General features: G+C 38.9%; 3 protein-coding genes and 1 non-coding gene across 6 annotated transcripts in view; 2 read left to right on the plus strand and 2 right to left on the minus strand.

Annotated features, from left to right (window-relative positions):
- The window catches only part of LOC134818887 (mitochondrial substrate carrier family protein S-like), a 111,541-nt gene that overhangs the window by 18,361 nt on the left and 66,129 nt on the right, over nt 1-27,051 (plus strand). The window lies entirely within an intron of this gene.
- LOC134818883 (endoplasmic reticulum mannosyl-oligosaccharide 1,2-alpha-mannosidase-like) lies at nt 1,433-11,049 on the plus strand. Its single transcript, XM_063828586.1, has 11 exons — nt 1,433-1,638; nt 1,836-1,936; nt 2,098-2,236; nt 2,432-2,569; nt 2,740-2,956; nt 3,075-3,169; nt 7,626-7,757; nt 8,094-8,254; nt 9,288-9,364; nt 9,542-9,696; nt 10,142-11,049. The coding sequence occupies exons 1-11, from the start codon at nt 1,471-1,473 to the stop codon at nt 10,370-10,372; spliced, it is 1,614 nt and encodes a 537-aa protein (XP_063684656.1). The 5' UTR covers nt 1,433-1,470; the 3' UTR covers nt 10,373-11,049.
- LOC134818882 (uncharacterized) overlaps nt 18,107-27,051 on the minus strand; it is a 32,194-nt gene continuing 23,249 nt past the window's right edge. Inside the window, exons 6-13 of one of the 3 annotated variants that reach the window (XM_063828585.1) lie at nt 26,477-26,594; nt 22,253-22,414; nt 21,964-22,066; nt 21,623-21,748; nt 21,259-21,396; nt 20,933-21,043; nt 20,426-20,466; nt 18,107-19,262 (exon numbers count right to left, since the gene is read on the minus strand). In XM_063828585.1, the coding sequence (XP_063684655.1) occupies nt 20,445-20,466; nt 20,933-21,043; nt 21,259-21,396; nt 21,623-21,748; nt 21,964-22,066; nt 22,253-22,414; nt 26,477-26,594 (780 nt within the window). In that variant the 3' untranslated portion in view covers nt 18,107-19,262; nt 20,426-20,444. The remainder of the gene's footprint in view (nt 19,263-20,425; nt 20,467-20,932; nt 21,044-21,258; nt 21,397-21,622; nt 21,749-21,963; nt 22,067-22,252; nt 22,415-26,476; nt 26,595-27,051) is intronic. The other 2 variants (XM_063828583.1, XM_063828584.1) reach the window with 2 other exon arrangements.
- On the minus strand, nt 26,666-26,738 carry Trnav-cac (transfer RNA valine (anticodon CAC)). The gene has a single exon. It is a non-coding gene; the product is annotated as a tRNA-Val (tRNA).

The raw sequence follows: 27,051 nt of genomic DNA on the forward strand, positions 1-27,051 counted from the left end.
CCCTTACACTTAAGAAGACAACTCCATCTATCAACGTATATGTATAAAATTCTTAATGAGGCTGCACCATCATCATTCACAGATAAATTTTCTTATGTATCCGGAGGATCACGTGATGCTGAGAGGTGCAACCTTTATATTCACAAATCCAGAACACACAAAACCTTTACATATTTAGGTGCAAAATGTTGGAATACAATTCCAGAGAACATAAGGACTATAGAATGTAGTGTAAAATTCTCACAATGTATGAAATCTAAATTTATGTCAGATGTAATTCAAGGAGTCTCATCCTATGAAATAAACAATAGTTTCGACTATTTCTACACTCTAGCTATGTGACAACTGAAACAAATTTTATGGTGCTGGAGTTTTTGTCGGGTGGAAAGGCCCCCTGTATTATACATGACCTATTTCCAGAAGTATAGAACTTTAAACATCTCCTTTACTCGTTCCCATTTGTTATCATTGCCAATCTATTATTGTTCTATACTTCTCTGTATATAACTGTAAATAACATTACTAATGTAATCCCAAAGTGGGCATCTATGTAATCTTAATTGTTACCTTCATGCCCACAGTTCACTGTTAAATCATATCTTATTTTATCACTCATTAATTTATTACTCATTATGTTTTACATACTATATCCTTATGTCCCTAAGGGTGTTCTGCTAACATTTTTCGACTGACTTGAATGTCCTGCACAGCAGATTGAAGCTTCTTAAATTATTTTTTATTCTTATTGTATTGCTGTGTAAATTTGATTCTAATTCTAATTCTAATTCTAATTCTACTGAAGGCGCAGTAATTTTTGAATTTTGAGGCAAAGCTTTAATTTTGGTTATTTAATATACTTCCAGGATGAATCGCTGTTCTAAATTCTTTATAAGTTCTGTTATAAATAGAGAGAATAATCAATGAAACAAGAAATTTCAATGAAACAAGAAATTTAATTTTAGCACATTTTACAGAATAAAAAGATGTAAAACAATTCATAAAATATAATGCACATTTTGGTGTATGACTTTTTGTCCTTGACTGCTTGTTTGGTTTCGGAAGGACAGGTAACTTACGGGGCAAGGAATGCGCGTGCCTGGAAGCTTTTGCATACACCGAAACGCTAGTTCAGTCAAGTTTTTAGAGACAAGGCTCACATTAGGACTAAAAGAAAAATTGTTAACAGACATTAGGGGTTCTGTTTAAAGCGGAATGCGACTGCATTTAATGCGGAATGCGACTGCTTTTCTTGTTGATGGATCGTTAATAGACTTTTGTGCTTTCACGCTTATGATCATTTGTCATAAATACTCTATATTGTACCATTGCTTTAAACTACCGTGTACAATTAAATAAACATGTGAGAATTTGATGTCTTTTGTATCGACTGTATGTTATATCCCTATATAATATAACAAAATCATGATTACATAGCATGGCAATTGTGTGAGAACATAAGGCAACTATTATATGCTAAAACAACTAAGGCTGTATGGTTTGACTCAGAAAAAAAGAAACACGCTATATGCAGTATTATTAATTATACTGCTCATTTATGTTGTCACTTGGACACAAAGACCTATCACATCTGTCAAAGAATATTACACTCCCCTTACAAGCAAACTATCTCCCTGTATGGTGAGTGAAATTATTAAAGCTATCAGTGAATATCAGGTATGTAAATTGATAAGCTCAAGAAGTACCATCTTATTTTGTATAATTATGTTTTTTTGTACGATTACTTTGGTGGCTACAAAAATATCTCACAAAAAAGAATAAATTATACTATCATTTCTGTCGTATTCGGAACTCTTAGATATTAATTTTCTATTCAGGTTGAAATCGATTGCAAAAGATTTTACCATACATGTTCAAACAGCGATCGGAAGAAATGTGTGAAAGAAGCCTTCCTATTTGCATGGACCAATTACCACAAGTTTGTCCTCATAAGTATAACTTCTTTTTGCTATTATTGGATAAAAGTTAAGAAGTTAGAAAATTTGTTTGAGGAGAGAAATATAGTTTTTATTATCATAGACGAAATATCTATATTTCTTTCAATTTTTGGTAGCAATCTTAACATTTATTATCTCTCAGTTTTGCCTGGGGACATGACCATTTGAAGCCTGAAAGCAGAGGATACGATGACAGCCTATTTGGTCTTGGTGCCACTCTTATTGACAGCCTGACTTCACTTCACCTTCTTGGGTTTAAAGAAGAGCTAGCTGTTTCCAGGGTGAGTTGCTTGGATGTTTTGGATTAGCTTGACTTTAACTCTTTCATGTTGCTAGCAGTGAGCATTAACAAAGTTTAATCAATGCGTTCTTGTCTTGATTAGATAGCTTTTCATTACTTTTGGAAATCCAGTGGTTAAATATCAACAAAATTCAGAGGTGAACATTTGAAGGTAATTTATCCCTACCATTTTAAGGCCTGGATAGAGAAGTCATTTGACCCAAAGAAGAGTTATGGCAAGATAAGTCTGTTTGAAGTAACGATCCGACTGATTGGCTCTCTCATCTCCACTTATCACCTCACTGGAGATAAACTCTATCTTGACAAGGCCATGGTAAGATCCTGAGTGTTGTAATTTTGTAATGAATAGGTAAGATCTTTATTTTCTGAAAAAGGAGCTCAGATAAAGTAGTACCAATAAAATAACCAAGAGCATCGGTTAACAATGAAGTTTTCAATAAAATCCAGCGTTAAAGTTGTACTATAACATACGGCCTCAATCAGGAAATCGGCAACATCAGCATGCATTGTTTCAAAGACTCTGAAATCCCCCACATAGGACTGTCTCTCTCAGAGGGGACCTGTAACACCGACCAGGCTAAAGAGTGTCTTTTCGAAGACTGTAGCAACTCAGAGGCTTGCAAGTATTATTACTGTAAAGCAGAAATATCAGAGGTTGGCACGTTAGGTCTGGAGTTCCGCGCTCTCAGCGCAGCTTCTGGTCAGTTAATAATATATTAACTTGTGTTAATCTATTAATTTCAAGTTTACCTAAAAAGAAATCTGATGAGCTTTATTTATGTTTTTTAGATCTTGTAGATTCCATCTTATTTTCACAGGTGATATGAGATACTGGAAGACGGTGAATAAGACCAGTGACAAGTTATTGGAATACAAAACATGGCATGGACTTGTTTCTCGTTTTTTATACAAAGTGAGTTGTAATTTGTAGATCGTTATGCTAATTATGAGCTTATTTCGATTTCATTAAAATATTTTTATTAGATGAGAATATAATTCATGATAAAACTATAAAAAATTAAGAAAGACATGGTTTTAATTCTTATATTTGATCCTTCGAACAGCTGTTGAGCAATGAAACGCAAACATAATCTTAGCAAAATGAATATATTTCTTTTATCCTCAGCATTTAATCAGTCACATAATCTGAGAATATCAATGGTTAGTTTGAAAATGTCAAAAATTCTCATCAAAAATGTAGTAATGTCTCAAAAAATTAATTTAGCATCTCGTAAAAATGGAATAGTTTAAAATCGGAACAAAATTAATCGCATATACTATAATAATGTGGAGTCTGCAGTAGTTCATTTAATCAAAAAGACGCAATTCAAAAATTGATAGACTGCATATATAAACAAAAAATGGACGATTTAAAAATAAAATTCGGGACACCATGAAAAATTAGCTTCCAGAAACGGAATTCACATTGTTCAGGCCAAACGGATAAAGTGTCTTCAATTTGTTAATATAAAACTGTTCTGACTTTCTAATATTATCTGGGGATGTAGAACACAAAATATCAAAATGGAAACTTTCATTGAAAACAGATCTATCCCTCAAATTATGAACTGAAAAAAGATGTGCCCCTAAAACATTCTCGTCATCAAAATCTCTGTGGCTCTCAACATTCCCCTTACTACTCGCCTCTAAAATCTCATAATATTTACTGCGATGACCATTCACACGTTGGCTGAGGCTGGTGACTGTTTTTCCCACGTATACGTTATTAACAGTACAAAGTTTGCATGTCGCGCCGTACACAATGTTGCGTGTCTTACAGTTACCACCTTGAGTTCTGACTGAGTGTCCATTATTGGAGACCATGGAATTGCCACTAACAAGGTGACAAGTTTGGCAGGGTCTGCCTTTCTTCTTCTCACCAGGTTTGGTGCATGGGTCAGTTGTTCTTGACTCTGAACCTAAGGCAAGCTTCTTTCTCTTGAATAAAGTGTCCTTTAAGTTAGGGGCTCGCCTGGTCACCACTTGGAGTTTAGGGATCCTCTCAGGGTTCTCACTGCTCCATGTACGGCTATTTGAGATGATGTTACTGGCCTCTTTAGCCTTTTCCTTGGTTTCCTCATAGCCCGCACCGAATGTAACAATCCATGGTGTGAAAGAAGGGGGACCCTGATCCTTTGCCTTGTACTGTAAAGTTCTTGGTATCGATCTGACATCACTGATGACCTCTCTCACCATATCAGTAGGATATGAAGACCGTTCAAAAAACAACTGAAGCTCTGCCAATCTCTCATCTCATGGTTTTAATTCAAGGGAGAAAAACATCAATCAAGGACAATCATCGATCATATAACTGAGAAAGTGATAGCATTGCGGAATGCCTACATTTAATCCTTCACACTTGTATATAATATATTGAATGCACTACTTATAATGAAATGAAAATAAAATCATCAAAAACTGAAACCAAAAAATCACAAACCATATCAGTTTTGTTATTTATGTCGAAACGTGAAAGATTTGATAAGAAAGACAATTAAACCTATCAAAAATTATTTTGATCAGTATTCTTTTTAATTCACAACATTTAAATTTATACATCCAACAAACAATAAAGTAAATAGTTCATCCATTCTGCCGTTTAAGCAGTCATTGTTCATTTAACTGGTTCGTTCTGTCATTTTCCTGCCTCTTTCTTTCAATTTCCTGCTTTACTTTTTCTATATTTCTGCCCCAGTTCTTCCTCCTGCAAATATTAAGAGTTTCTTTAATTATTACTTTCTCCATAAAAACCTTGTTTTTTAGTGATCATATAAAAAATGTGAAACAGTCCTTTGAATAACGAATTTTATATTATTAAAATGAAGAGCTGCCCATGTGACACGACCACATGGGGAGACAAAATAGCAAAGAAAAGCAGCCCCGTGCATCAAATACCTGGTATCATTTCAGTTGTAGTGCCGGGAATGAGGTAGTTTAGCACCTGGACCTTCAAACGGAGAAACTTTCGGAAGCTTTTCACTGTCAGACTATAGATGTAAAAATTACTGATGGTGTTAAGAAAGAGGAAAGAAATACCCAGCCTAAAAAAGGTGTTGTGGAAAAAGCTCTGACTTTTGTTTTCCGTCTGGACAAGAGCTTGACTGACTCGATACACCACATAAGGTATCGTGGAAACACAGGAAACAGTTGCTGTCAGAACTGTTGTGATGATTCCTTGCCACTTGAGACTGCCTCGGCTCCGCTTCACCACTCGTTTAGCAATGAGCATGAGGTTGATGGTGGAGCCTACCACGAGACATGTTGGGATGAAGTGAACTAATGTCATTATGAGAGGTCTTAACCACTGCCATATGTCAGCTGAGTAACCAAAGGCACATAGGTAGCTTCTATATGAGAAGTATACGTCACTCTTATCTATCATGCTTATGAAGATTAGGGTCGTGCTCAAAATGGTCAACCAGCAGCCAGCACAAACCATATGGACTGTTTTCCTTGTTGTTATTCGTAGTGGAGACTTGAGGATCGCCAGCTTACTCACAGCCATGGTGCAAATAAGAAGGCCAGATACAGTGTAACAGATGTGACTCAAGTAGGCGGAAATGTAGCAGAGAGTCTCTCCAAGGACCCAATCACCAGCAACAAGAGAGATCATCATGGGGACCACCATAGTGATAGAAACTAAAATATCGCTCACTGCAATGTGCTCGATGATGATGACGACAACTTTGTGAAGTCTAAAGGCCCTGTACTTGATGGATGCTATCAGAATAGTCATATCCCCTATTATGGAGGATAGCACGACAAATAGGTAGAATCCAGCCCAAGTGTATCTAGCGGACTTGCTATGGATTCCCCACAAAGTTTTGTTGTTATACTCGTATTCATAAACTGGGTAGGTCACCATTTTGAGGAAGCCAAGGTTTGCGGTAGTGAGTGAACGACAATGCAAAGAGGGGCGACTATAAAAAACTATAAATCGGCAAGGTATTTTAAGGTTCCTAGGAATTTGCTACTCAGTAAGAGATTTTATGATTTGGAATAGCTCTCCTCATTTCAACTGTCCTCTTAAAAGAAATTGTATGATTGGAGAATCGGTGTGATACGGAGCTTGGGACAGATGTAGTTACCTTCAAGGAACTATTATTTCAGCTAATTCTGAAGATAACTTGCATCACTGTAAAACTTTCAGAAGAAACAAATGATATTCTACCGAAAACAGCTGTTTAGTGCTCACCAGGTGGTCACCTTCAGTGGTCAATATTAAGCTAAAATGTACATATTGTGATATATAAAAGTATATATAGCGAGCATGTTTACCAGTCCCATAACTCTTGCCGTTTTCTTAATTAAGCCGCTCGGAAATTACCCACAGACAGACACACAAACATTTTGGAATTATTAGTGTAGATTGCGTGCAGCTGCAACTTAACTGCCGCATGACAATATAGCATCAAAATTAAATTTAACTTGAGTCATAGCAACATTATCAGATCTTTGAATATACTACTAATAAAAGCTTAACGGCGCCTGAATTCTTTCATCAACTGTGCCAATGAGACTATGAGAGTGACAGTGTGGTCAGGTCGACTTAACCAGCTCGAGTATTATATACCAGCTAGTTGCTAGCATACGCACTAACTCCACTAAAGTATATAATGTATAATAGTATAGTGTCTGATGTTATCATCTAGCGCCAGCATTTAGTTGAATATTATTTATTCAGTGTGTATGTACATATTTTATTGATTGATTGTGTAATTTCCGAGCGGCTTTATTACGAAAACGGTAAGTTTAGGTTATTTCGGTATAGTTTAGACAAAACAGCTGCATGAAATAATAGTTCCTTGCAGGTAACTACATCTGTCCCAAGCTCCGTATTACACCGATTCTCCAATCATAAAATTTCTTTTAAGAGGACAGTTGAATTTAAAATGAGGAGATCTATTTTGAATCATAAAATCTCTTACTGAGTAGCAAATTCCTTGGAACCTTAAAAAACCTTGCCGATTTATAGTTTTTTATAATCGCCCCTCTTTGCATTGTCGTTCACTCACTACCGTAAACCTTGGCTTCCTCAAAATGGTGACCTACCCAGTTTATGAATACGAGTATAACAACAAAACTTTGTGGGGAATCCATAGCAAGTCCACTAGATACACTTGGGCTGGATTCTACCTATTATTTATTGATTGATCGTGTATTAAATTGGTGATAAATAATAAAATCTTTTCTCAATACTCGAAGATTATATCACCTACCTTGCCTCACTTTGCCTCTATATAATGTTATGTTATGTCTACCTTGCCTCACTTTGCCTCTATAAAATGTTATGTTATGTCTACTTTGCCTCACTTTGCCTCTATATAATGTTATGTTATGTCTACCTTGCCTCACTTTGCCTCCCCTAGGATGAAGGAAGGTATGTGGAGTCAAGTGATGTTGCCGCTGGACCAGGTGTTGACAGCTATTACGAGTATTTGTTGAAACAGTGGGTTCACAGTAATTTCACTGCAACTAGATTCAAATCCCAGTACTTAAAGGTCAGTTTATTTTTCAGGCATCAGTCGACTGATTTAACGGCTGATTAGTGATTACTAAGGGAATGTTAGGGAATGTTAGGGAATGTTAGGGAATGTTAGGGAATTGAATCTAACGAAAATTCAATTCTACTTCGTTAGTAAAAATGTGCAAATTTTCAAATGTACTTGATAGTTCATTTAAATAACATTGCAGTGACAGGAACAAATAATTTTGGGCCATTTTTTGTCATTTTAGCCGAGATATTGTAAATCATTAAATTAATAAATTTCTGATTTACTGGTAACTGCCATCAATTATTTTGCAATACAACAAAATAAAATGTTGAACCTGATCAGGCAGTGGAAGGTATGAAGGAGAGGCTAATGGTGTGGGTGCGACTACGGGGTCGGAGAGTAAGCGTATTGGGACACCGCGCTAACAACGTCACTCTATCTGCTGATCTTCACCATCTCTCCTGCTTCCTTCCCGGCACTCTCGCTCTCGGTCACTTTTATGGGTAGGTAACCCTTTTTATTGTACTTACCTTGATTTATTGGTTTGGGACATATTCAAAGCGAAAATTAAGTCTAAATGGTAAATTTCTCATATACGGAAAACTTAGAGAATCAGCCATGAGTTTATCAGCTTTTATGGAATTTGTTTGACATGGCTGAACTTGAGCTCCGGGTGATTCATCAGGCTTGTTTCACTAAAATTACAAACGCCTTTAATCTCCCAACATTTCTGACGTGAAATGCTAGAAACCAAGAAGTAGAACAGAAAAAGGTGACATAACAAGTCTCTGTATCTTGGGGGTTAATTCAGACCAGTCAAGTAATTAGTTTCAGTTCAAATGATTTCAAAGTTGGTTAAGCTATCCTAGATAATATGTTCTTCAGGTAGTGAGGATGACTCGGTTTTTTGTGGAATCACGTTATTTACATGTGCGACACGAACTGAAGTGCGACAGAGAATTTTAAAGTTTTGATGTAGACAAGAGCGTAGTCGTGTATAAGTTGAGGTAAAATTAAAAGATATATCATTAGATTACAGTTTACACACACAAAATGTTCAATTCAAAATCATGGTTCCAACACACGAAAAGTCCAATCTGTCATAATCATCGTAGTTATCAATCACAGCGTGCAGCCCATCAAGGATCGGAAACCGTTGTGCCAACCCTCGGCGATGTTGGAACTTCTGGAGAATCCGGCCATGACGGCATCCGGCATCAGGTTGATTCCAGATCGTAGTAGTCTCTTGGTAGTAGTGGGCCAGGTCACCTCCACAGCGTTTGATCAGGGCTCTCTCATAGATCTGTTCCGTACAGGACGGATCCGATCTTGAATTTGTTGACAGTTATTGTTACCTTGGATTTTAACTGCATCAATCTGGTCGATCTGGAAGAGCTGTTAATAAAACTTGAACTTATTTTGTAGGGTTCAGTCCGGTTGTGGATGGATTTAATTCTAAGGGCGAAGTTCTAAGCACTGAAGGCGTTATTTGTTTTGACATTTAAATCATATAACTATAAGTATTGTTACTTTCAGATTACCGAAGTGGCATCTTGATCTAGCGGAAGAAATAATGCAGAGCTGTTATTACTTGTACACCACCCAACCCACAGGTCTGTAATAAACATATTTACATTTAAATATCATATAATTATCTAAGTTATATAAGTTGGTTTAGCACCACGTGTGACTGCTTGTGATAATTTAGCTACTAAGCTCTGAGCTGTGATCTCTTCTTTTTATTCTGTATTACTTTAAACGTTGATTAGACAGCAATATTGTGTGCCCAGGTTTAGCAGCTGAGTTTGTGAGATTCCGGCCTGAAGGGGTGGAGGCCCTGTCTTCAGAGAATCATCTGCGGCCTGAAACTGTGGAGAGTTTGTTTGTGTTGTGGCGTATTACGGGCAATGAGAAGTACAGGGACATGGCTTGGAACATATTTCAGGTTGGTGGAGGAGTTGACTTGTTTTATTAATTAAGGTTTATTATGGGAGGTTTATATAATATGTAACTTTTTTTCCTTTTCTTTTTTTTCCCTTTTGAAGTGAAGTACCCAAAAACCTCCGACCGGCGCTCGACCGGCGCCCGACCGGCGCCCGATCGACCTCTAACCAACCTCCGACCAACCTCCGACCAACCTCCGACCGACCTCCGACCGACCTCCGACCGGCGTTCACCTACCTCCGACCGGCGCCCGACCGACCAGCCTTGTCTGTTCTATGACCAAATTCTCTTGCTCCAAAATATCCCTGCAAAACTTTTCCAGTATTTTGAAGTTTTAATGCACGTATTAAAAAAACTTATCAGCCATTAGAAAAACATAGTACACAACTTTACACGATTCACTAAATATGCGATATAATTAACTACTTCATTGCTTGTTTTTACAGGCGTTTGAGAGGGTTAGCAGAAACTGTAATGGCTACACAGCAGTATACGACGTAAGGGATGTCCACACTGTCACTCTAGATGTCACAGAGTCATTCTTCTTAGCAGAGACTCTCAAATATTTATACTTGTTGTTTGAGGACGATGTTGATGTTTTGTCGTTTGACAAGTGGGTTTTCAATACAGAGGCTCACCCTTTACCCATATTTGATGATTTTCAGGGATGGTATTAAGGTCACGTTCTAAATCGTGAACCTTGGTGTTGTTGATTCAATATGTGAGATGGTTCAGTTGCATAGTAGTGTCCGAATTGCACTGATTCTAGCCCGAGTAGTGTTCGAAAGGGCGCCCTGTTTTGACATACCTCCTGAGCCGGTACTCATTTCCTCTCTGAGCTAGCTAGTGTATATCAGTTTCTTGTTGGTGTTTTGTCTGTGTTTGTTTGTCCGTAGTAGGAATTTACTGTAACTTTGGAGACTGGGCGCAGTAATGTCCCAGAGGGTTTGTAACATCATGGATGCTGACTAAGCTTACCTGATCCTCTCCAACTTGTATTAGTACACTACTTCATTCACACCAGTCATTTCACTACATTAAACTGATTGAGATTATGCCCTTTGTACATGCTGAAGCGATATGCTATGATGAGTGGAATATGAGTTAGGATCAGTTTGGTCCGTTTCATGGCAAAAACATTTATTGATGTGAGATGGATATGATATCACCGCAATAGCCATATCATTCATACTATTGTGCTCCATTTCAAGACCAAATTAATGATCCAACTTTTGTTAACTCATTTTAGTATGCGGTATCGAAAAGGTTTTCCTTACAGTCATGTTAACTTACAAGTATTATTTGTGTTTCATTCCTAAGTTATATTAACAATTAACAGTGAGCTTATGTTCTATCTTTTGTTATCTTTGTTGGTCGAAAAAAAAACAGGATAACAGTAACGCGCCAAGTCTTACCTTAAATTCGTTATCGTAATAGTGCAACACGTACGTATTTTCACGCGCGCGCACGCCAATTTATTGTACTTTTTTATCTCTATCACGCATTATTTGAACAACATGTTTTCGTTTAGTTGGTTTTTCTACGTCAATAGCTGGGGGACTCCGAATCGTATAGTAGATCGCATGCTCGTGTCCTCGTGAGTCGTGACACTAAATTTCTGAATTGAGGTACTCAAGCTTCAGAGTTGTAATGACGTGATCGTCTTCGAATCAATCCTAAGTGGTCGTTCACATATTACGTAATCAATTATATTTTAGCAATTTTTGCCACCCCCCTCTTGACAGCAAAATTACGTAACCATGACCTGACCTTGGAGGACTTCGCCGCTTCGACGCGCCGCGCAAACTAGCATTCTTGCTTCGCATCGTCGATCGTTGAGCTCTGCTTCGCAGAGCAACGATCTCGACGGATTGACATCGTTAAGGCCTGACCCCCTAGTCCATTCATTTAAGGACAGGTGCCTGCAAATCTTCAGATACTCACGAAACTTTGCACAGACCTTCCCAAAGGTATGAATAAACGATTTTCGGTTGGAGACATTTTTACCGTGGGGAAAACCCAGGACACAGGAGGGCCATCATAGCGCGATGCGTTACTGTGCCGCGCCGAGCTGCCATGAATTGACATGACATCGTCAATTAAGAGGGCCACACCCATATTTACCCAATAACGTTACTGACCCTTTGCTTCTGAAGGTCGTAGAGACTTCAAAATAGGCTTAAACGAAGCCGCATATGCATGTTTATATAGGAGTTATTGATCAACACATGGCCTAAAATTCTTACTTTTCGAGAAATTCGCCAAAAACCATTTTGAGCGTGGCGCTGAGCCCATTTTACTAAATTTTGATAGGATCGTGATAGAGTCTTCGGATAGAGTGCAAAAGAACCGCAATTGGCATATTTATATATAACTTACGAAGAAACATATGCCTTAAAGTGCTTACTTTTTCAGTTATTGGCGAAAAACTGATTTTCGCCGGTTCCAGAAATCATGCAAAAATATGGGTATCTGGTAAATTGGGCTATACTATGAAGGCCGTAGAGATTTTTGAATGAATGCAAATTGTGCAGAATGGCCATGTTTATATACAACTTATGAAGCAACATGTACCCTAAAATGTTTACTTTTCGAGTTAGCACTTTAAGGCATATGTTTCTTCGTAAGTCATATATAATTATGCCAATTGCGGTTCTTTTGTACTCCATCCGAAGACTCTATCACGATCCTATCAAAAGTTAGTAAAATGAGCTCAGCGCCACGCCCAAAATGGTTTTTGGCGAATTTCTCGAAAAGTAAGGATTTTAGGCCATGTGTTGATCAATAACTCCTATATAAACATGCATATGCGGCTTCGTTTAAGCCTATTTTGAAGTCTCTACGACCTTCAGAAGCAAAGGGTCAGTAACGTTATTGGGTAAATATGGGTGTGGCCCTCCTGGGTTTTCCCCACGGTAAAAAATGTCTCCAACCGAAAATCGTTTATTCATACCTTTGGGAAGGTCTGTGCAAAGTTTCGTGAGTATCTGAAAATTTGCAGGTTCATTTCCATAAATGTCCATATATGACCGGACTACCCCCCCCCCCCCCCCCCCCCCCTTTTTGACTTTTTTCCCTGGAAAACACTTCTCTAAGTTTTATGTCATGCTACCCTGATCTTTAGGAGCTGAAGTCATTGTTATGATATCCGGCCAAGCACCTTTCAAACTACTTACTATATAATCGGATATCCGATTGATTTCTAAATTTTATCACTATCAGAGTGAAATTGAGTGGAATTGGAATTACAATATTGTCAAATTGTTATCACTCTAGATAGTTAGGGAGGATATGTCAGGAATATCAATGGCGTGGGATTAGTTTAGTAAAAGCAATTTGACTTCAAGAATCACTAGTTGGAAGCCTAAACTAAAGGATTCTTATAGGTGGCAATTTTTATTTTGGCGGGAACACCCATATACGGGCCACGCCCTTTTTTAAAAATCCGAAAAATCCGAAATGCTTATATTGATAGTAGACTAGGCTTGTGGGGTACCAAAAGAAAGGTAATGACCCACTGAAGTCAGGAAAAATAAATGTGGGGTTCCCTGCCCTTCCATATGGGCGAAAACGGCGAAATCGACGAAAACGGGCGAGAAAATGACATTTTTTGAAAATTGTTCTATACTAGGCATGTGGGGTACTAAAAGAAGCGTAATGGTCCAGTGAGTGAATATAATCACCTTGTGGGCCTCCAAAATGTATCAGGTGGGCATAAACAGCGTGACTAGATTCGGAAGAATACTTGAATGTTCTGCTTGCGCTCAGAGGGTTATTTCATTACAGAGCAGTGCATGCATTTATTAATTTATATTATATCCCGGGCGTATACTAAGTAGGGTGGAAATATCTCATAATATATATATACTAGAAAACCCGTGGTCACAGGGAAGAAGGTAATAGTATTTTTATCTATCTTTACAGTCAGTTTAGTAGTCAGTTTTTGTTGCATCAGAAAATATCCGTCACAACCAAAGATACAGCCGAATTAAATGTAAAACACGTTAAACACAACGTAATTACCACAAAATCGATAAAAATCGCGCTCGTAAATATTTGCACGTGCAGGTTCGTGTACAGTGTACCAATCTTCGTTACCATGGTTACTATGCAATCTTTTGCTTTTTACGTGGGCGGTCGTACAGACAGACAGACAGAGATATATACAGCGATTCAACTATAGAAGACAATGAACCTATCTACCATGCTATTGACAATGTAGATGTTGAGAATGATGATTGGAATGGCAAAGGAGAGCTCCATGGGACAGCAATGATGGTATTGCAGAAGAGAACTACTGCCATGATAGCTAACTCATCTCCTCAGCTCCTACTAAATCGTAAGAAGAAGCTTCGGTCAATACGCTCAACTGAAGAAGAGCAGTTACTGCCGCACTGTGCTAAGCCAACTCCTCCTAACCTCAATTATGATACATACCACACAATGGAAGCTGCGGAACTACCCAAGATGCAAGATGAAAATTGGGCTCTGCTTAAAAACACAGTGCCAGAGCCAGAAACTGTCCCTACATGGAAAGGCCTAAATTCCCTTATCAATGAGAGACCCGGCTATATGACACTGCGAGAAATGCTGCCGCCTCTTTACACCTCTCCAACAGACTGGTCAACCTTGTACGGAGCACTGAAGATTTGTCAAGGTATCACCACTCAAGTTACTCCTGGAAGAAAGACAATTATTAGCCTTGATATGCAGCTTTATATAAAAGCTGTCCAGCTACAAAGTAAAGGAGATGTTAACGATGGTATGGTCTTCAGAATGGGTGAACTCCATGCAGTGTTTGTCACGTGCAGAGTGGTAGGCAAACAAATCAGTGAGAGTGGATTTGACCATATGTTCATCCGGTGTGGGATCTATGGTCCCACAACCATGGGTCAAATCATAGATGGCAAACATATGCAGCGTTGCCTTACAGCCTACATGATCCTGTACCTTGCTCTACATGAAGTCATGTTAAATAACATCTTTGAGGATGACCAGCTAATGCGTGACCAAGTGAATGCTGCAATTACTACTTTCTCAACCAAAGTAGGTCCTTCCTATGAGACCCAGTCTGCTTTATTAGATCTATTTGATGAACTTACCGAGGAATTGAAAAAGACTGATTACTATGAGAAGGTGAAGACGTACAGGAGTAACCTGAAGAAGCAGGCAAAGTTCTTTGATAACATAATGACCAGCATAGAAGATCTGATGATGTTTATCCGTGCAACTAGAACCGCTAACTGGAAGATGCACCTTCAGTCCCTCTCTCAATTGGTCAAGTACTTCTTTGCCTTAGACTTCCAGAATTATGCGAGGATGACACCTGTCTACCTTGCTTCCATGAAGAAGTTGCAAACTCATGACACTGAAACATGGACGTATCTAGATGAGGGTAACTTTGGATGTTGGACGTCTGACATTCCCTTTGTTTGCCTAGGGGGAGATCATGCAATGGAGCAGGGAATCAGGGGGTTTAAGACTACAGGAGGGCCTTCACATATGACGTCTGACCATGATGCTAGGAATGTTTATTTCAAATCAGCCCCAGCAATGGCAAGAACAGTGACTGATTTTAAACAGACGTACCACATCAAGAAGAAGGATGAGAGAGACCTTCACTACGAGCTCACTGGTGGCAGTAACAGAGTACTCTGCTCTAATGTCAGGCTAATGGTAGAGGCAATGAATGAGATGGATGTTACGTTCAATGAGAGTGATGTTGTCCACAATGTAATGTCCCGCTGTGTTTTAGAGAATGACCATGGTCTGCTGAACATCTGTGAACTTGGACGGGCGGCTGAGGACACATTCGTGACTGAAAGAATACTTGGAGATGAGCCAGTTTGGTCACCGATGAAGAAATTGAAGCTGTATCTTTTCAGAGACTCGGTTAAGGCTGTCAAGGTCAAGGTCGCCAAAGGATTTGTAATCATGAAGGAGGAGAGGGGCATGATGACCAAATGGATGATAGCCTCAAAGAACAGGCTGAAATAGACCTTCAGGCGATCACAGCCAGGCATGAGTTCACAGTCGTGCCAAGGGCACTGTGCTCTGCCGATGGTATGCCACATCCCTGTAAGGATAAGTACCTGCTCCTCTCAACCCTAGAAGAACATGTTGGGTATCAGGTGACACCTCCTGCTAAACCTCCTGCTAAAGCCAGCTATATCATCATTGACGCCATGGCGATCGTAAACAAGATCTCCATTGAGCTACCGCAGAATAAGATCAACACCGTGCAAGACTTTGGTGATCATTTCGTCAAGCGTGTAGCTGGTGAATCAAGAGGCTTTGAGAATGTCCTTCTAGTGTTTGATAGATATGATTTCCCCATGTCACTAAAAGCAATGACCAGAGATCAGAGGACTAATGGAAAACAAGTGCAGTTCAGACTAGCTCATAACACAGACATAGGAAAGCTCAAAACAAAGATGCTACTCTCCCACGTCAAGACCAAAGTCACGCTTACGAAGATCCTAGCAGAACGGGCAGAGGAGGCATTCATAGCATCAGAAGCAAGCTACACCGTTGTCTATGGAGAAACTATCAAATCTAACATGGACATGATGGCAAATGAGACTGATCACACACAAGAGGAAGCTGATACCCTGATGATCAAGCTGGTCAATGTCATTATATCAGCAGTGACTTCATCATACATTGTCGTGAGCTCTCCAGACACAGACGTGTTTGTTCTCCTTCTATTACCAGCTCTCACTGCTCATCACCAGCGACAGACTGGAGTTGATGAATGGAATAAGATTGTCGTCAGAACAGGAACCAAAGCCAAGCACAGAGATCTGCCCATGGACTACTTTATTGGTAAACTAGATGAACACCTTGTAGCAGGTATGGTTGGGTTTCACTCCTTCAGTGGGTGCGATCAAATAGGAACGTACCATGGTATCTCCAAAGCGAGGCTCCTCAAGCTGTATCTAGCTTCTACATCTGATGAAGTGCGCTGCTTTAGTATGTTAAGTGAAGATGATGTAGATATGGAAGCGTTGAATGGTGGTTTGGAACAGTTCCTGATGAAGGCATACATGACTAAAGGTATTGTAGCTGTCAGTATTGGTGAATTACGGTGGCAATTATTCAGCAAGAAACAGCTCACCTCAGAGAAGTTACCCCCGACAATGGGAGCACTGAAGTGGAAGATCCTCAGAAGCCATTATGTGACAATTGTCTGGAAGAGATCACTGCTGAGCTTTGAGGCTATTTACCCTGACCCTCTCCAATTTGGGTGGTTATCCAACCCTTCAGGGAATGCTCATCTAGCCTTGGTGCCTATCCTAACAGATGAGCCACCGGTGCCTGAAGCCACGCTGGACATGACGGATTGTGGTTGCAAGAAAACCAAGTGTATTGCAGGGTCATGTTCATGTAGAAAGGTTGGCTTGAGGTGCACTGCACTGTGCCGCTGTGTAGATTGTTCAAACATCAGTGACCTTGACAATGATCTAGAGATTTAGATTTTAGCTGACGTCTAATTATGAACAATGTGAAATCTGACACAAGTATACATGATTTAGAGATTACTTGTATTTGATGTTTTCAGTGAAATTTTGTTGTTTATTTGTAATGTTGTTTGTTTATTTCCAATAAGTTGATCAGGACATGGTTTTTACACACAACTTTTGTCTTTGTTTTGTTTTCAAGAGGCAGGAAATAAAAATCATGAAAAACAAGAATTACTGCGTAACGTTCAATACAAAGTTTTTGGAAAATGTTTAGTCACTGTTATAATCACTCACAGGACCATTACGCTTCTTTTGGTACCCCACATGGCTAGTATAGAACAATTTTCAAACAAGGCAATTATCTTGCCAATTTTCGCCGTTTTCGCCTTTTATGCCCGTATGGTGTATTGGGAAGAGCCAAACTTATTTTCACTGAGTTCAGTGGGCCAATACCTTTCTTTTGGTACCCCACAAGCCTAGTCTACTATCAATATAAGCATTTCGGATTTTTCGGATTTTTAAAAAAGGGCGTGGCCCGTATAGGGGTGTTCCCGCCAAAATAAAAATTGCCACCTATAAAAATCCTTTAGTTTAGGCTTCCAACTAGTGATTCTTGAAGTCAAATTGCTTTTACTAAACTAATCCCACGCCATTACATACCCTCCCTAACTAAGAGGGTACTAAAAAAGAAAATTTTGATTACGTAATCAACAGCCAAACCTGACAAGAATATTAGTTGTTTCCGATCAGACCTTGTTGTCGAGTTTCACAGTCAAAGGCTGTTTCTCGCTTCCAGAATCGATTTCCTCGTAACATACATCGCTCATTCAAATTTTAGTTAAAAGTACGTTTAATGTAGTCATTTTACAAAAGATTAGCCGAAAATGTACACGTAACCCTTCTCCACAATACGTATTATTATATCGCAGAACAATTGAAACTCTAACATTTTCTTCGTTTTTTGGTAATATTTTGAGATAAATAAACACAATACAAAGACAAAAAATCCTTGCAAATACACGAAGAGAAACTCACACGAATGAAAACAGCAAATAAGGGGAACTAGTGCACCGCTCTGGGGAGCGTGCTTGCATTTTTAGTGCCCGTCTCAAAAGTGTACCGATCCCGTAATAAAGACGGTACACAATCGAGCGGGACACGGTACGCCGGATCAAGTGGTCAGAATATGCCCTGAGTCTCCACTCTCGGGGCATATAAAGACCCTGACCCACACACTCACCCTGAGCATCAAAAGTTCCAACGTCTCGTCCTTTTCGGATATAGCCTCTTACGCGTTGTTTTGGCACTGGATAAGATGGTAGTAGAATATGATAACGCAGGCGTTAACCGTTACACTTTAAATTTGAGGCCGTTATGTAGCTGTCTGTTCATCATATCTCTCCCTCATGTATTTCTCGTAATATCGCAGCGTAGCAGTGTCGTGATGTGTCACGTGATATGACTCACGACCACCGTAATTGGTAATCTATAGTCTCACTACTGTATAACTGGGTAATTGCTTATAATATCAACAGTATAGTTGATGATTTGTCAAATGTTCGCTCTGCATGAATATTGAGCCGGTGCGACTGTGTATAAGTTTGGAAAGGAAAACATTAACACACTCAAGATTTCACAACTAAATCCCCATCCAAACTGAACAAGGTCCTCAACCACACAACCACAGTTCGACCGGCGACCAACACCACTTTGTACTGCAGACCACACAACATGATCACCAAACACTGAGATAGAGACACAGAGCAGATTAATCCAGGAATGTTAACCCCGGCTCTCTGACATGGACCTCTGAACCACGTTCACATTAGGAGAGGCTGCCCGTCTGTCCGGGACCAGCTCGCTCTGTGCGCGTTGCACCTGGGGGGTGACACGCCCACGTGCAGTTCGCACGTGCTGCCCCTCGTCCACCTCGAAACCCATCATGTGAGCCTGTTCGGCCTCCTCCTCGTCATAATCCTCCTCCTCCTCCTCCTGGGGGAGAGATATCCGCACAGTGAGGGGCTCCAGTTGGGAGCTCACTCGAGGTTGCTCGGTTATCACTCTGTCTCCTTCAGATCCGTACCCACCGTCCTCTTGACCCTCCCTGAAATAAGAGCATGCTAGGATGGTACATCTGAAAAGAGTTACAATAAACGATAAACTGATTGTTTGTGAGATATTGGTCTTACATCGAAAGTCTTACACCGGAAGTAATAGTGTTTGTTTTCATTATTTCAACACAAATCATTTCATAATAGTTTTCAGAGTGACTGAAAGTCATAAAAACATGTGCAACAGTGAACCCAAAAAATTGGAGATTTGGCATTTAGAACATGAATGAACCATAAATTAACTTAATTGGTAATATTAATGCCGTAATGATCTGATGCTCTAATCTTCTTGGAGCATTAGCCACTACAATATAATAGTGGAAATATGTATTGGAAATGTTACCCTTACAGTTATTACCTTACGAGATATACTTAAATGGTACGAAAGTCGGTGGTTTTTCGAAAAAACACCATATTTTTGGACTACCAAAATTTAGGTCACCATCATTATTTTCCCCAAATTATTTTTCACGTATTTTCCTTAATTATAACTTTATCGATTTACTCTCAACTTATCAATATAGTATTAGTAAGTTATAGATATGGTTCATCAAACAATCGATGAACACTAGTATTCTATCATTGAATTGCTTTAAAAATTATTTTGGACACGTTCCATTAAAAATAAGCAAGCTCTGTCACGACTATATTGTCCACGGCGGTGAAATTTCGGGATTAGTGAAAGATAACAAACACTGTCGGTCTCCTATACCCTCTGGAGGATTATAAGTTAAGTTGAGGCTAACTTTCAAAGGCTCGGATAAATTGTTTACAAGATGGAACAGCTGATCAGAGAAGATCTTTGTATTCAATTTTCTCAAATATTAAGTTTCATTTTTGTAAAATAAGGAGATGGAAAAAATCCCCAAATACTATGATTTAAGTCGGGGTACGAAATGTGGCGGTTTTCGGAAAAAATTCCCATATTTTCGTTCCCAAATCATTTAGGTCACCGGAATTATGTCGAACATAAATATGTCTCGTAAGGTATACAAAAGCATTCCAAATACAAGGAGTGAGTAAATTGCAAAATCTCAACAAGCTTATATATCAAACATCACTATCATGGACACTTCAAACCATCAACAAGAACTGACTACAGAAAAGTGCTCAACTTATCAAACCCAATACAAATGGCAAATCACTCTGAACTTACCGAGCTATAGAAAAACTAGCTATTCTTTTTGAACATGTTGTCTGAAAGTTGTTTTTTAGGGTGACCGACAACTGAACCCAATTAAACCTAGTTCCCACTAACCAATCAGCTTAATAGGTTAGGGGCAGGGCTAGGGTTAGGGTTAGGGTTAGGGTTAGGGTTAGGGTTAGGGTTAGGGTTAGGGTTAGGGTTAGGGTTAGGGCTAGGGTTAGGGTTAGGGTTAGGGTTAGTCTAAATTGTCTAAATTGGGTTCAGTTGTCCGGTAGCCGTTTTTTATAAAAGAAAAATTTATATTTTATTTGGCAGACCTCCAGTAAACCCATGAAATAAAGCAATCGTATTCGTCAAAGGACAACTAAACAGAAATCTTGCATCTTAGTTTCTTAAGTTGAAGTTGGCCCCTGATTTGTATGTGTTTTTCGGTTGTGATAATCAATTAGTTTTAAAACAATACCCAACAAGCTCCGATTACCCCTTTAAACATAATTTCCCGATTAGACTACTTACTTTCTCTTGCTTGGTACCATGGTGGTTTTTTTCTTGATTGTAGTCAGGGAATGAGGTCCTCCTGTCAATCCAGCGTGCTGGGCTGCCAGCTCACAAACATTTAGTGGACACCTGGTTATAATAAACAGGGTCACATCATTGTTATAATAAACATGGTCACATTATCAGACCTAAATCAGATTTCTATACATTTCACTTGCAATATTGAAGTTAAATTACATAATTCTTTGACTGTGGCTGACACCATCATTACTGACTTGTCGATTTCATATCAAACGCTCATCATAATTACATGATCCACCATGTGACCACCATGTTGGACGTACCAGAAAACGAGACAAGGCGCACATACGACGGAGAGGAAACCCAACAAACACCAGTAAGTTGTGGTCATGCCGGCCCCGGGGCGACATCTCCCAATATCCTGGCCCTCGTCGTCTAGTGTGTCCTTCGTGAGATGGTACCTGAAGGAGACAATCTAGTCAGTCGTTGAGTGAGTCGTTCTAACTTAAACTACATTTATATTTTCAGCTATACAAGTTGTTGCGATCATCATGCTCATGGGGATTCCGAATTTCAAACTATTTAGTGTGTTAATTATTGGCGGATGGAAATTATAAGGCAATTTATTTGGTCTTTATTAATTCAACGAATAAGGTTATTTATTAGTTAAATAAGGAAGGGTTATACCATGCTCCCTTGTAGCAGACGACACAGCAGGCACGATCCAGGGTCTCCCTCATTTTGTTGGGAGCTGAGGGACATAACTCATCAGGGGATACCTCCTCGCCGAAATCAAACTGTTTGTTGCAATACCTGCAGTAATTGGTTCTTTTAGTTGTGACCGTTTGTGGATTTGATAATTGGTGGATTAATTAAGCTGATAATACTGCGATAAAAAATTTTGTTCGGAAAGTGAGAAGAATCAGGAATAAGAGCAATCGCATGTTGCTGCTAGATGAATATCTGCTGATGGAATAGTTATAAATAGATTTTCCGGCAGAGGATCCTCTCTAATGTTCCAAACTTACTTGCATCGCTGAAATTTCTCCTCCTTTATCTCTGAGGAATACTCCTCTTCATCCGGTTTACCTTGTTGCTGAATATTACCGGAGACTGGAGTTGACGAATCACCTGAGTTTATAAAACAATAAAGTCTGCAGAAATGATAAAACTGCTTTGATACATCCATGCATCATGGTTACTCGACGACATAGAGAATTTGCGACAGATTAGATAACGAATGAATGATTACATGATAACATTAACTACCGTATAATCACTAGTCAAAACCTTGGTAACAATTAAATGAAAACTTACCAGTCTTAACAATAACAGCACTTTTCGTGTTCTCTGCCAGGGTGCCGGAGGGCTTGGGTCCGGCGGCGGCAGCGGCGGCGGGGCCCGAGCCTGAGGTTATTGGGTCGCAGTCAACTAGCTGCGAACTGGAGGAGATTTCACTCCACTGGTGTGAATAATACCCTGAAAAACAAGAGCCTGTAAATCATCTGATCACTGGTGTGAATAATACCCTGAAAAACAAGAGCCTGTAAATCAGATCACTGGTGTGAATAATACCCTGAAAAACAAGAGCCTCTAAATCATCTGATCACTGGTGTGAATAATACCCTGAAAAACAAGAGCCTGTAAATCATCTGATCACTGGTGTGAATAATACCCTGAAAAACAAGAGCCTGTAAATCATCTGATCACTGGTGTGAATAATACCCTGAAAAACAAGAGCCTGTAAATCAGATCACTGGTGTGAATAATACCCTGAAAAACAAGAGCCTGTAAATCATCTGATCACTGGTGTGAATAATACCCTGAAAAACAAGAGCCTGTAAATCATCTGATCACTGGTGTGAATAATACCCTGAAAAACAAGAGCCTGTAAATCATCTGATCACTGGTGTGAATAATACCCTGAAAAACAAGAGCCTGTAAATCATCTGATCACTGGTGTGAATAATACCCTGAAAAACAAGAGCCTGTAAATCATCTGATCACTGGTGTGAATAATACCCTGAAAAACAAGAGCCTGTGAATCATCTGATCACTGGTGTGAATAATACCCTGAAAAACAAGAGCCTGTAAATCATCTGATCACTGGTGTGAATAATACCCTGAAAAACAAGAGCCTGTAAATCATCTTATCACTGGTGTGAATAATACCCTGAAAAACAAGAGCCTGTAAATCATCTGATCACTGGTGTGAATAATACCCTGAAAAACAAGAGCCTGTAAATCATCTGATCACTGGTGTGAATAATACCCTGAAAAACAAGAGCCTGTAAATCATCTTATCACTGGTGTGAATAATACCCTGAAAAACAAGAGCCTGTAAATCATCTGATCACTGGTGTGAATAATACCCTGAAAAACAAGAGCCTCTAAATCATCTGATCACTGGTGTGAATAATACCCTGAAAAACAAGAGCCTGTAAATCATCTGATCACTGGTGTGAATAATACCCTGAAAAACAAGAGCCTGTAAATCATCTGATCACTGGTGTGAATAATACCCTGAAAAACAAGAGCCTGTAAATCATTTGATCACTGGTGTGAATAATACCCTGAAAAACAAGAGCCTCTAAATCATCTGATCACTGGTGTGAATAATACCCTGAAAAACAAGAGCCTGTAAATCATCTGATCACTGGTGTGAATAATACCCTGAAAAATAAGAGCCTGTAAATCATCTGATCACTGGTGTGAATAATACCCTGAAAAACAAGAGCATATAACAACTATATTGTGGATGAACGACTATGGATGAACGATTATGGCCTACAATTATTGATTTGAAAATAAATAAATAAAATGACCTGATAATGATTGGTTCCAATTTCCAAATAGCCTTTCATATTGCTCAAGCCATGTTAGCTGTAAGAGGGAGATTGTACAGAATAAGAGTTCATTACAGGTTAAAATATTTGTCTTAATTCAAAGAAAGAAAACACGTTCCACGACCTACAAAAATCATTCGAAAACCACGATCAAAGAAAATTCAAAAGTAGAAAGCGCTCTTAATGATTTTATTTATCCTCAATGTAAATCATTCGAAAACAAAAACCATTCGAAAACCACGATCAAAGAAAATTCAAAAGTAGAAAGCGCTCTTAATGATTTTATTTATCCTGAATGTATATCCGACTGAGTGACGAGTGTACATACGACTGTTATTAATGAAAATATAACACGTTCCACGACCAACAAAATTCCTTTGAAAACCACGATAAAAAAGTTCAAAAGTAGAAAGCGCTCTTAATGATTTTATTTATCCTGAATGTATATCCGACTGAATGTATATCCGACTGTTATAACACCTTTAAAATTATAGTGCACGTCCTGGAAATCGATTGCAAGAAAGAAAAATATATTACATTATGGGAGTTATACTTCAGAAACTAAATACAACCAGCTATCATCAGGTAAAAGGTACACCGAAAGGCCAGACTCAAGAAGGAGAGAGATCAAACATTTGGAATTAGAGCATACGATTTAGTTGTGGTTAATTAGGTTATTGTGCTGGCTGCATAATGTGTGTGGTTGTGCAGGTATAGTAAAACAATTTGCTCAATTAGTCAGTCAGTTTGCATAATCTTGACTCAGAAAGTATCATGATCTTGCTGTTTAATGTTGTGTATTTAGCTAATTGAGCTACAGAAATGCTAGTCAGTGGTCGTCAGGATTTTTCCATTTTACTAGATAGGGTTTGTGATGGTCGTAAGTTCCGCTAAAGTAAGTCTACTTGAATCCAGTGGCGTAACGTTGCCAAAGGAAAATGTTATACTGAACATTTAAGCTCGGTTTATGTCCCATATCTCGGTTAAAAGATTTGTCTGGAAATTATTTTGAACAAGCTAAGAGATCAAAGAAATTTATGGCATAATACCGGTTACCGCCATGTGTGCGATTTTAAATTTCTATGCCTTTAATCCGACTGATATACATGATGTAAGAACTATGTTTGTAGATTTTCCAGTTAAGTTTATCTCAACACCATGATGTGGCATGTGCTCGGGCAAACCAGAACCCATCTATCAACAGATGCCTCGGATCGGCCTACACCTATAAGTATAGCAGGTCTTTCCGGGTAGTAAAGTTTTAGTGTAATCGATTGCATTGCTTGTGGTAGTATAGGCACCGTACGCCTCTACCTATCTCAAAATGCCTTGCAGTCCCTCACTGAGGTTCCTCCCTGCAGTCCCTCACTGAGGTTCCTCCCTGCATGCAGTCCCTCCCTGCAGACCCCCAGAGTATGCGGTCCCTTCATCCTTGCTTACCATGCTACTTCTAGGAGTCGTACCCTCCTGGCTTGGCAGGATCAGGGACATTTCAATTCGATGGATTCAAATAATAACAATGTTCAGTAATTGCAAGAAACGCAGGTCTGTTATTCAGGAGTAAAATCCTTCTCGACAACTAAGAACGTTGTATCATACCTATCGAATTATTAAATCATTATGATACAATGCTGAAACAAATATTACAGGCACTAGCATCACGGAATTACAATGCAAATAATAAAATACTATAACAAAATACTGTGCAACTAAAAATTAGAGCTTATAGTTATACTTATAGGGGACGCCGTGACTTTTAACAATGGGCAGTATAAATCAAGTTTGCTGTGTGAGCTATACTAATAACTGCTTCGAATTGTATCGATATAATTTTACATGGAAAATGGAGATGTAGTCTGGGTGCTTTTCACGCTATTGTTTTGCCCTTACTTGCGTATTGTTGCCCAGAGCTCTAGGCGAGCTTATAAATCCACGGACACTGTAAGTGTAAATCAGACTATATAGGTATAGAGTATGTTTTGTCTCAGATATGCATCTTAAGTGAGTGTTCTTGACTAGCTCCGTACTTTCTTAGACTTAGAGTGTAGGGGCCACTGCTGGAGTTTACCATGCATTGATCTTATATTTACAATAATTCTGCAATCAATATTCGATGATCAATTATGTGTGAGTGATTGATTTTAGCAGAAATCGGTATTCGGTTATTAATGTTAGTGTTACAAAGGAGTAGGTACAGATATAGGCCAGAAGGCAGAAACTTGCTACAAAACGGGTGAATGTGTAGAAACACTGGCCTGAAACAAAATAAGAAATGCAAAAATGTTAGAAGTTTCTATCATTTACACGTTTAACTATTTGCTCTCGTTGCAAAGTTGCAACGCTTTATAATATACGTCTACACGATATAATGCTACTTTTTCACAAGTAATATTCACGAACAGGTGTGAATCTATCGAATATCTGGTATGGGTGCATGGTGTTAGAAATTGGAAGTGTTGACCAAGAAAACGCCGCAAGATGTCTGAATTTCTCCTCTAATTTCTTGATTTTATACAGAATAATGCATCATACTCCGCGTTCATGTAATTCTATTTTCCTGCGATAAAAAGACTTACCTCTAAACGAAACCTATGACGATAACTTTACATCAACTTTTAAAGCTGATAAAACACTCAAGTGTTAACTGTTAAAGTTTATAAAACATTTAAGTGTTAAAAGATAAGGTGTGAATTACCAGAGCTTAGGTCGCTGTGAATGGAGGAAGTTTGTATGTGGTTTCCTGCCGCTCGGTCAACGCTTAGCAATTCTCTCTTGGTCGCAGTTGCGTTCCAAACACCAGTCTTTGGCCCCGTCTGAAGAAAAGGACAGTTAATGACAGTAAATAACTATGTTGAATTATCCAAATATTTTAAAGTCAAAAGAGAGGTTCCGGCGAGGTTCGAACTCGCGACCTTCTGCGTGTGAAGCAGACGTGATAACCACTACACCACGAAACCTTGAACACAGTAGAATCTTTTGTTTCCTAATTCACTATTTCTCATGCACACGAAAGAAAACTTGAGCCATTTATTCTAATTTAACGACTTACAAAAATTTGGCTTGGAAAATCAATTATGTTAGATTTATTTGACTGCTGATTGCGTCAAATGCAGATTCGTGTACTGCGCGCGCGTCTTAATACCATCAACCAAAATGTTTTTGAACAGTGTTTCTTCAATCTAAGATTTTAGCGCCTTACATCATCAGTACGAATTTGCCAATAAATTTGCCACATGTGAAACTGATTTTTTGAGGCTAATTGTGGCATCA

This window comes from Bolinopsis microptera, chromosome 7 (genome assembly GCF_026151205.1).
Source record: "Bolinopsis microptera isolate Bmic1 chromosome 7, MBARI_Bmic_1.0, whole genome shotgun sequence".
In the NCBI taxonomy this organism is placed as follows: domain Eukaryota; kingdom Metazoa; phylum Ctenophora; class Tentaculata; order Lobata; family Bolinopsidae; genus Bolinopsis; species Bolinopsis microptera.

Coding starts and splice junctions, on each gene's coding strand:
- LOC134818883 (XM_063828586.1), top strand. CDS start 1,471: ATGCTAAAACAACTAAGGCTGTATGGTTTGACTCAGAAAAAAAGAAAC. Junction 1,937..2,097: donor GCATGGACCAATTACCACAA/GTTTGTCCTCAT, acceptor ATTATCTCTCAG/TTTTGCCTGGGGACATGACC. Junction 7,758..8,093: donor TCAAATCCCAGTACTTAAAG/GTCAGTTTATTT, acceptor GAACCTGATCAG/GCAGTGGAAGGTATGAAGGA.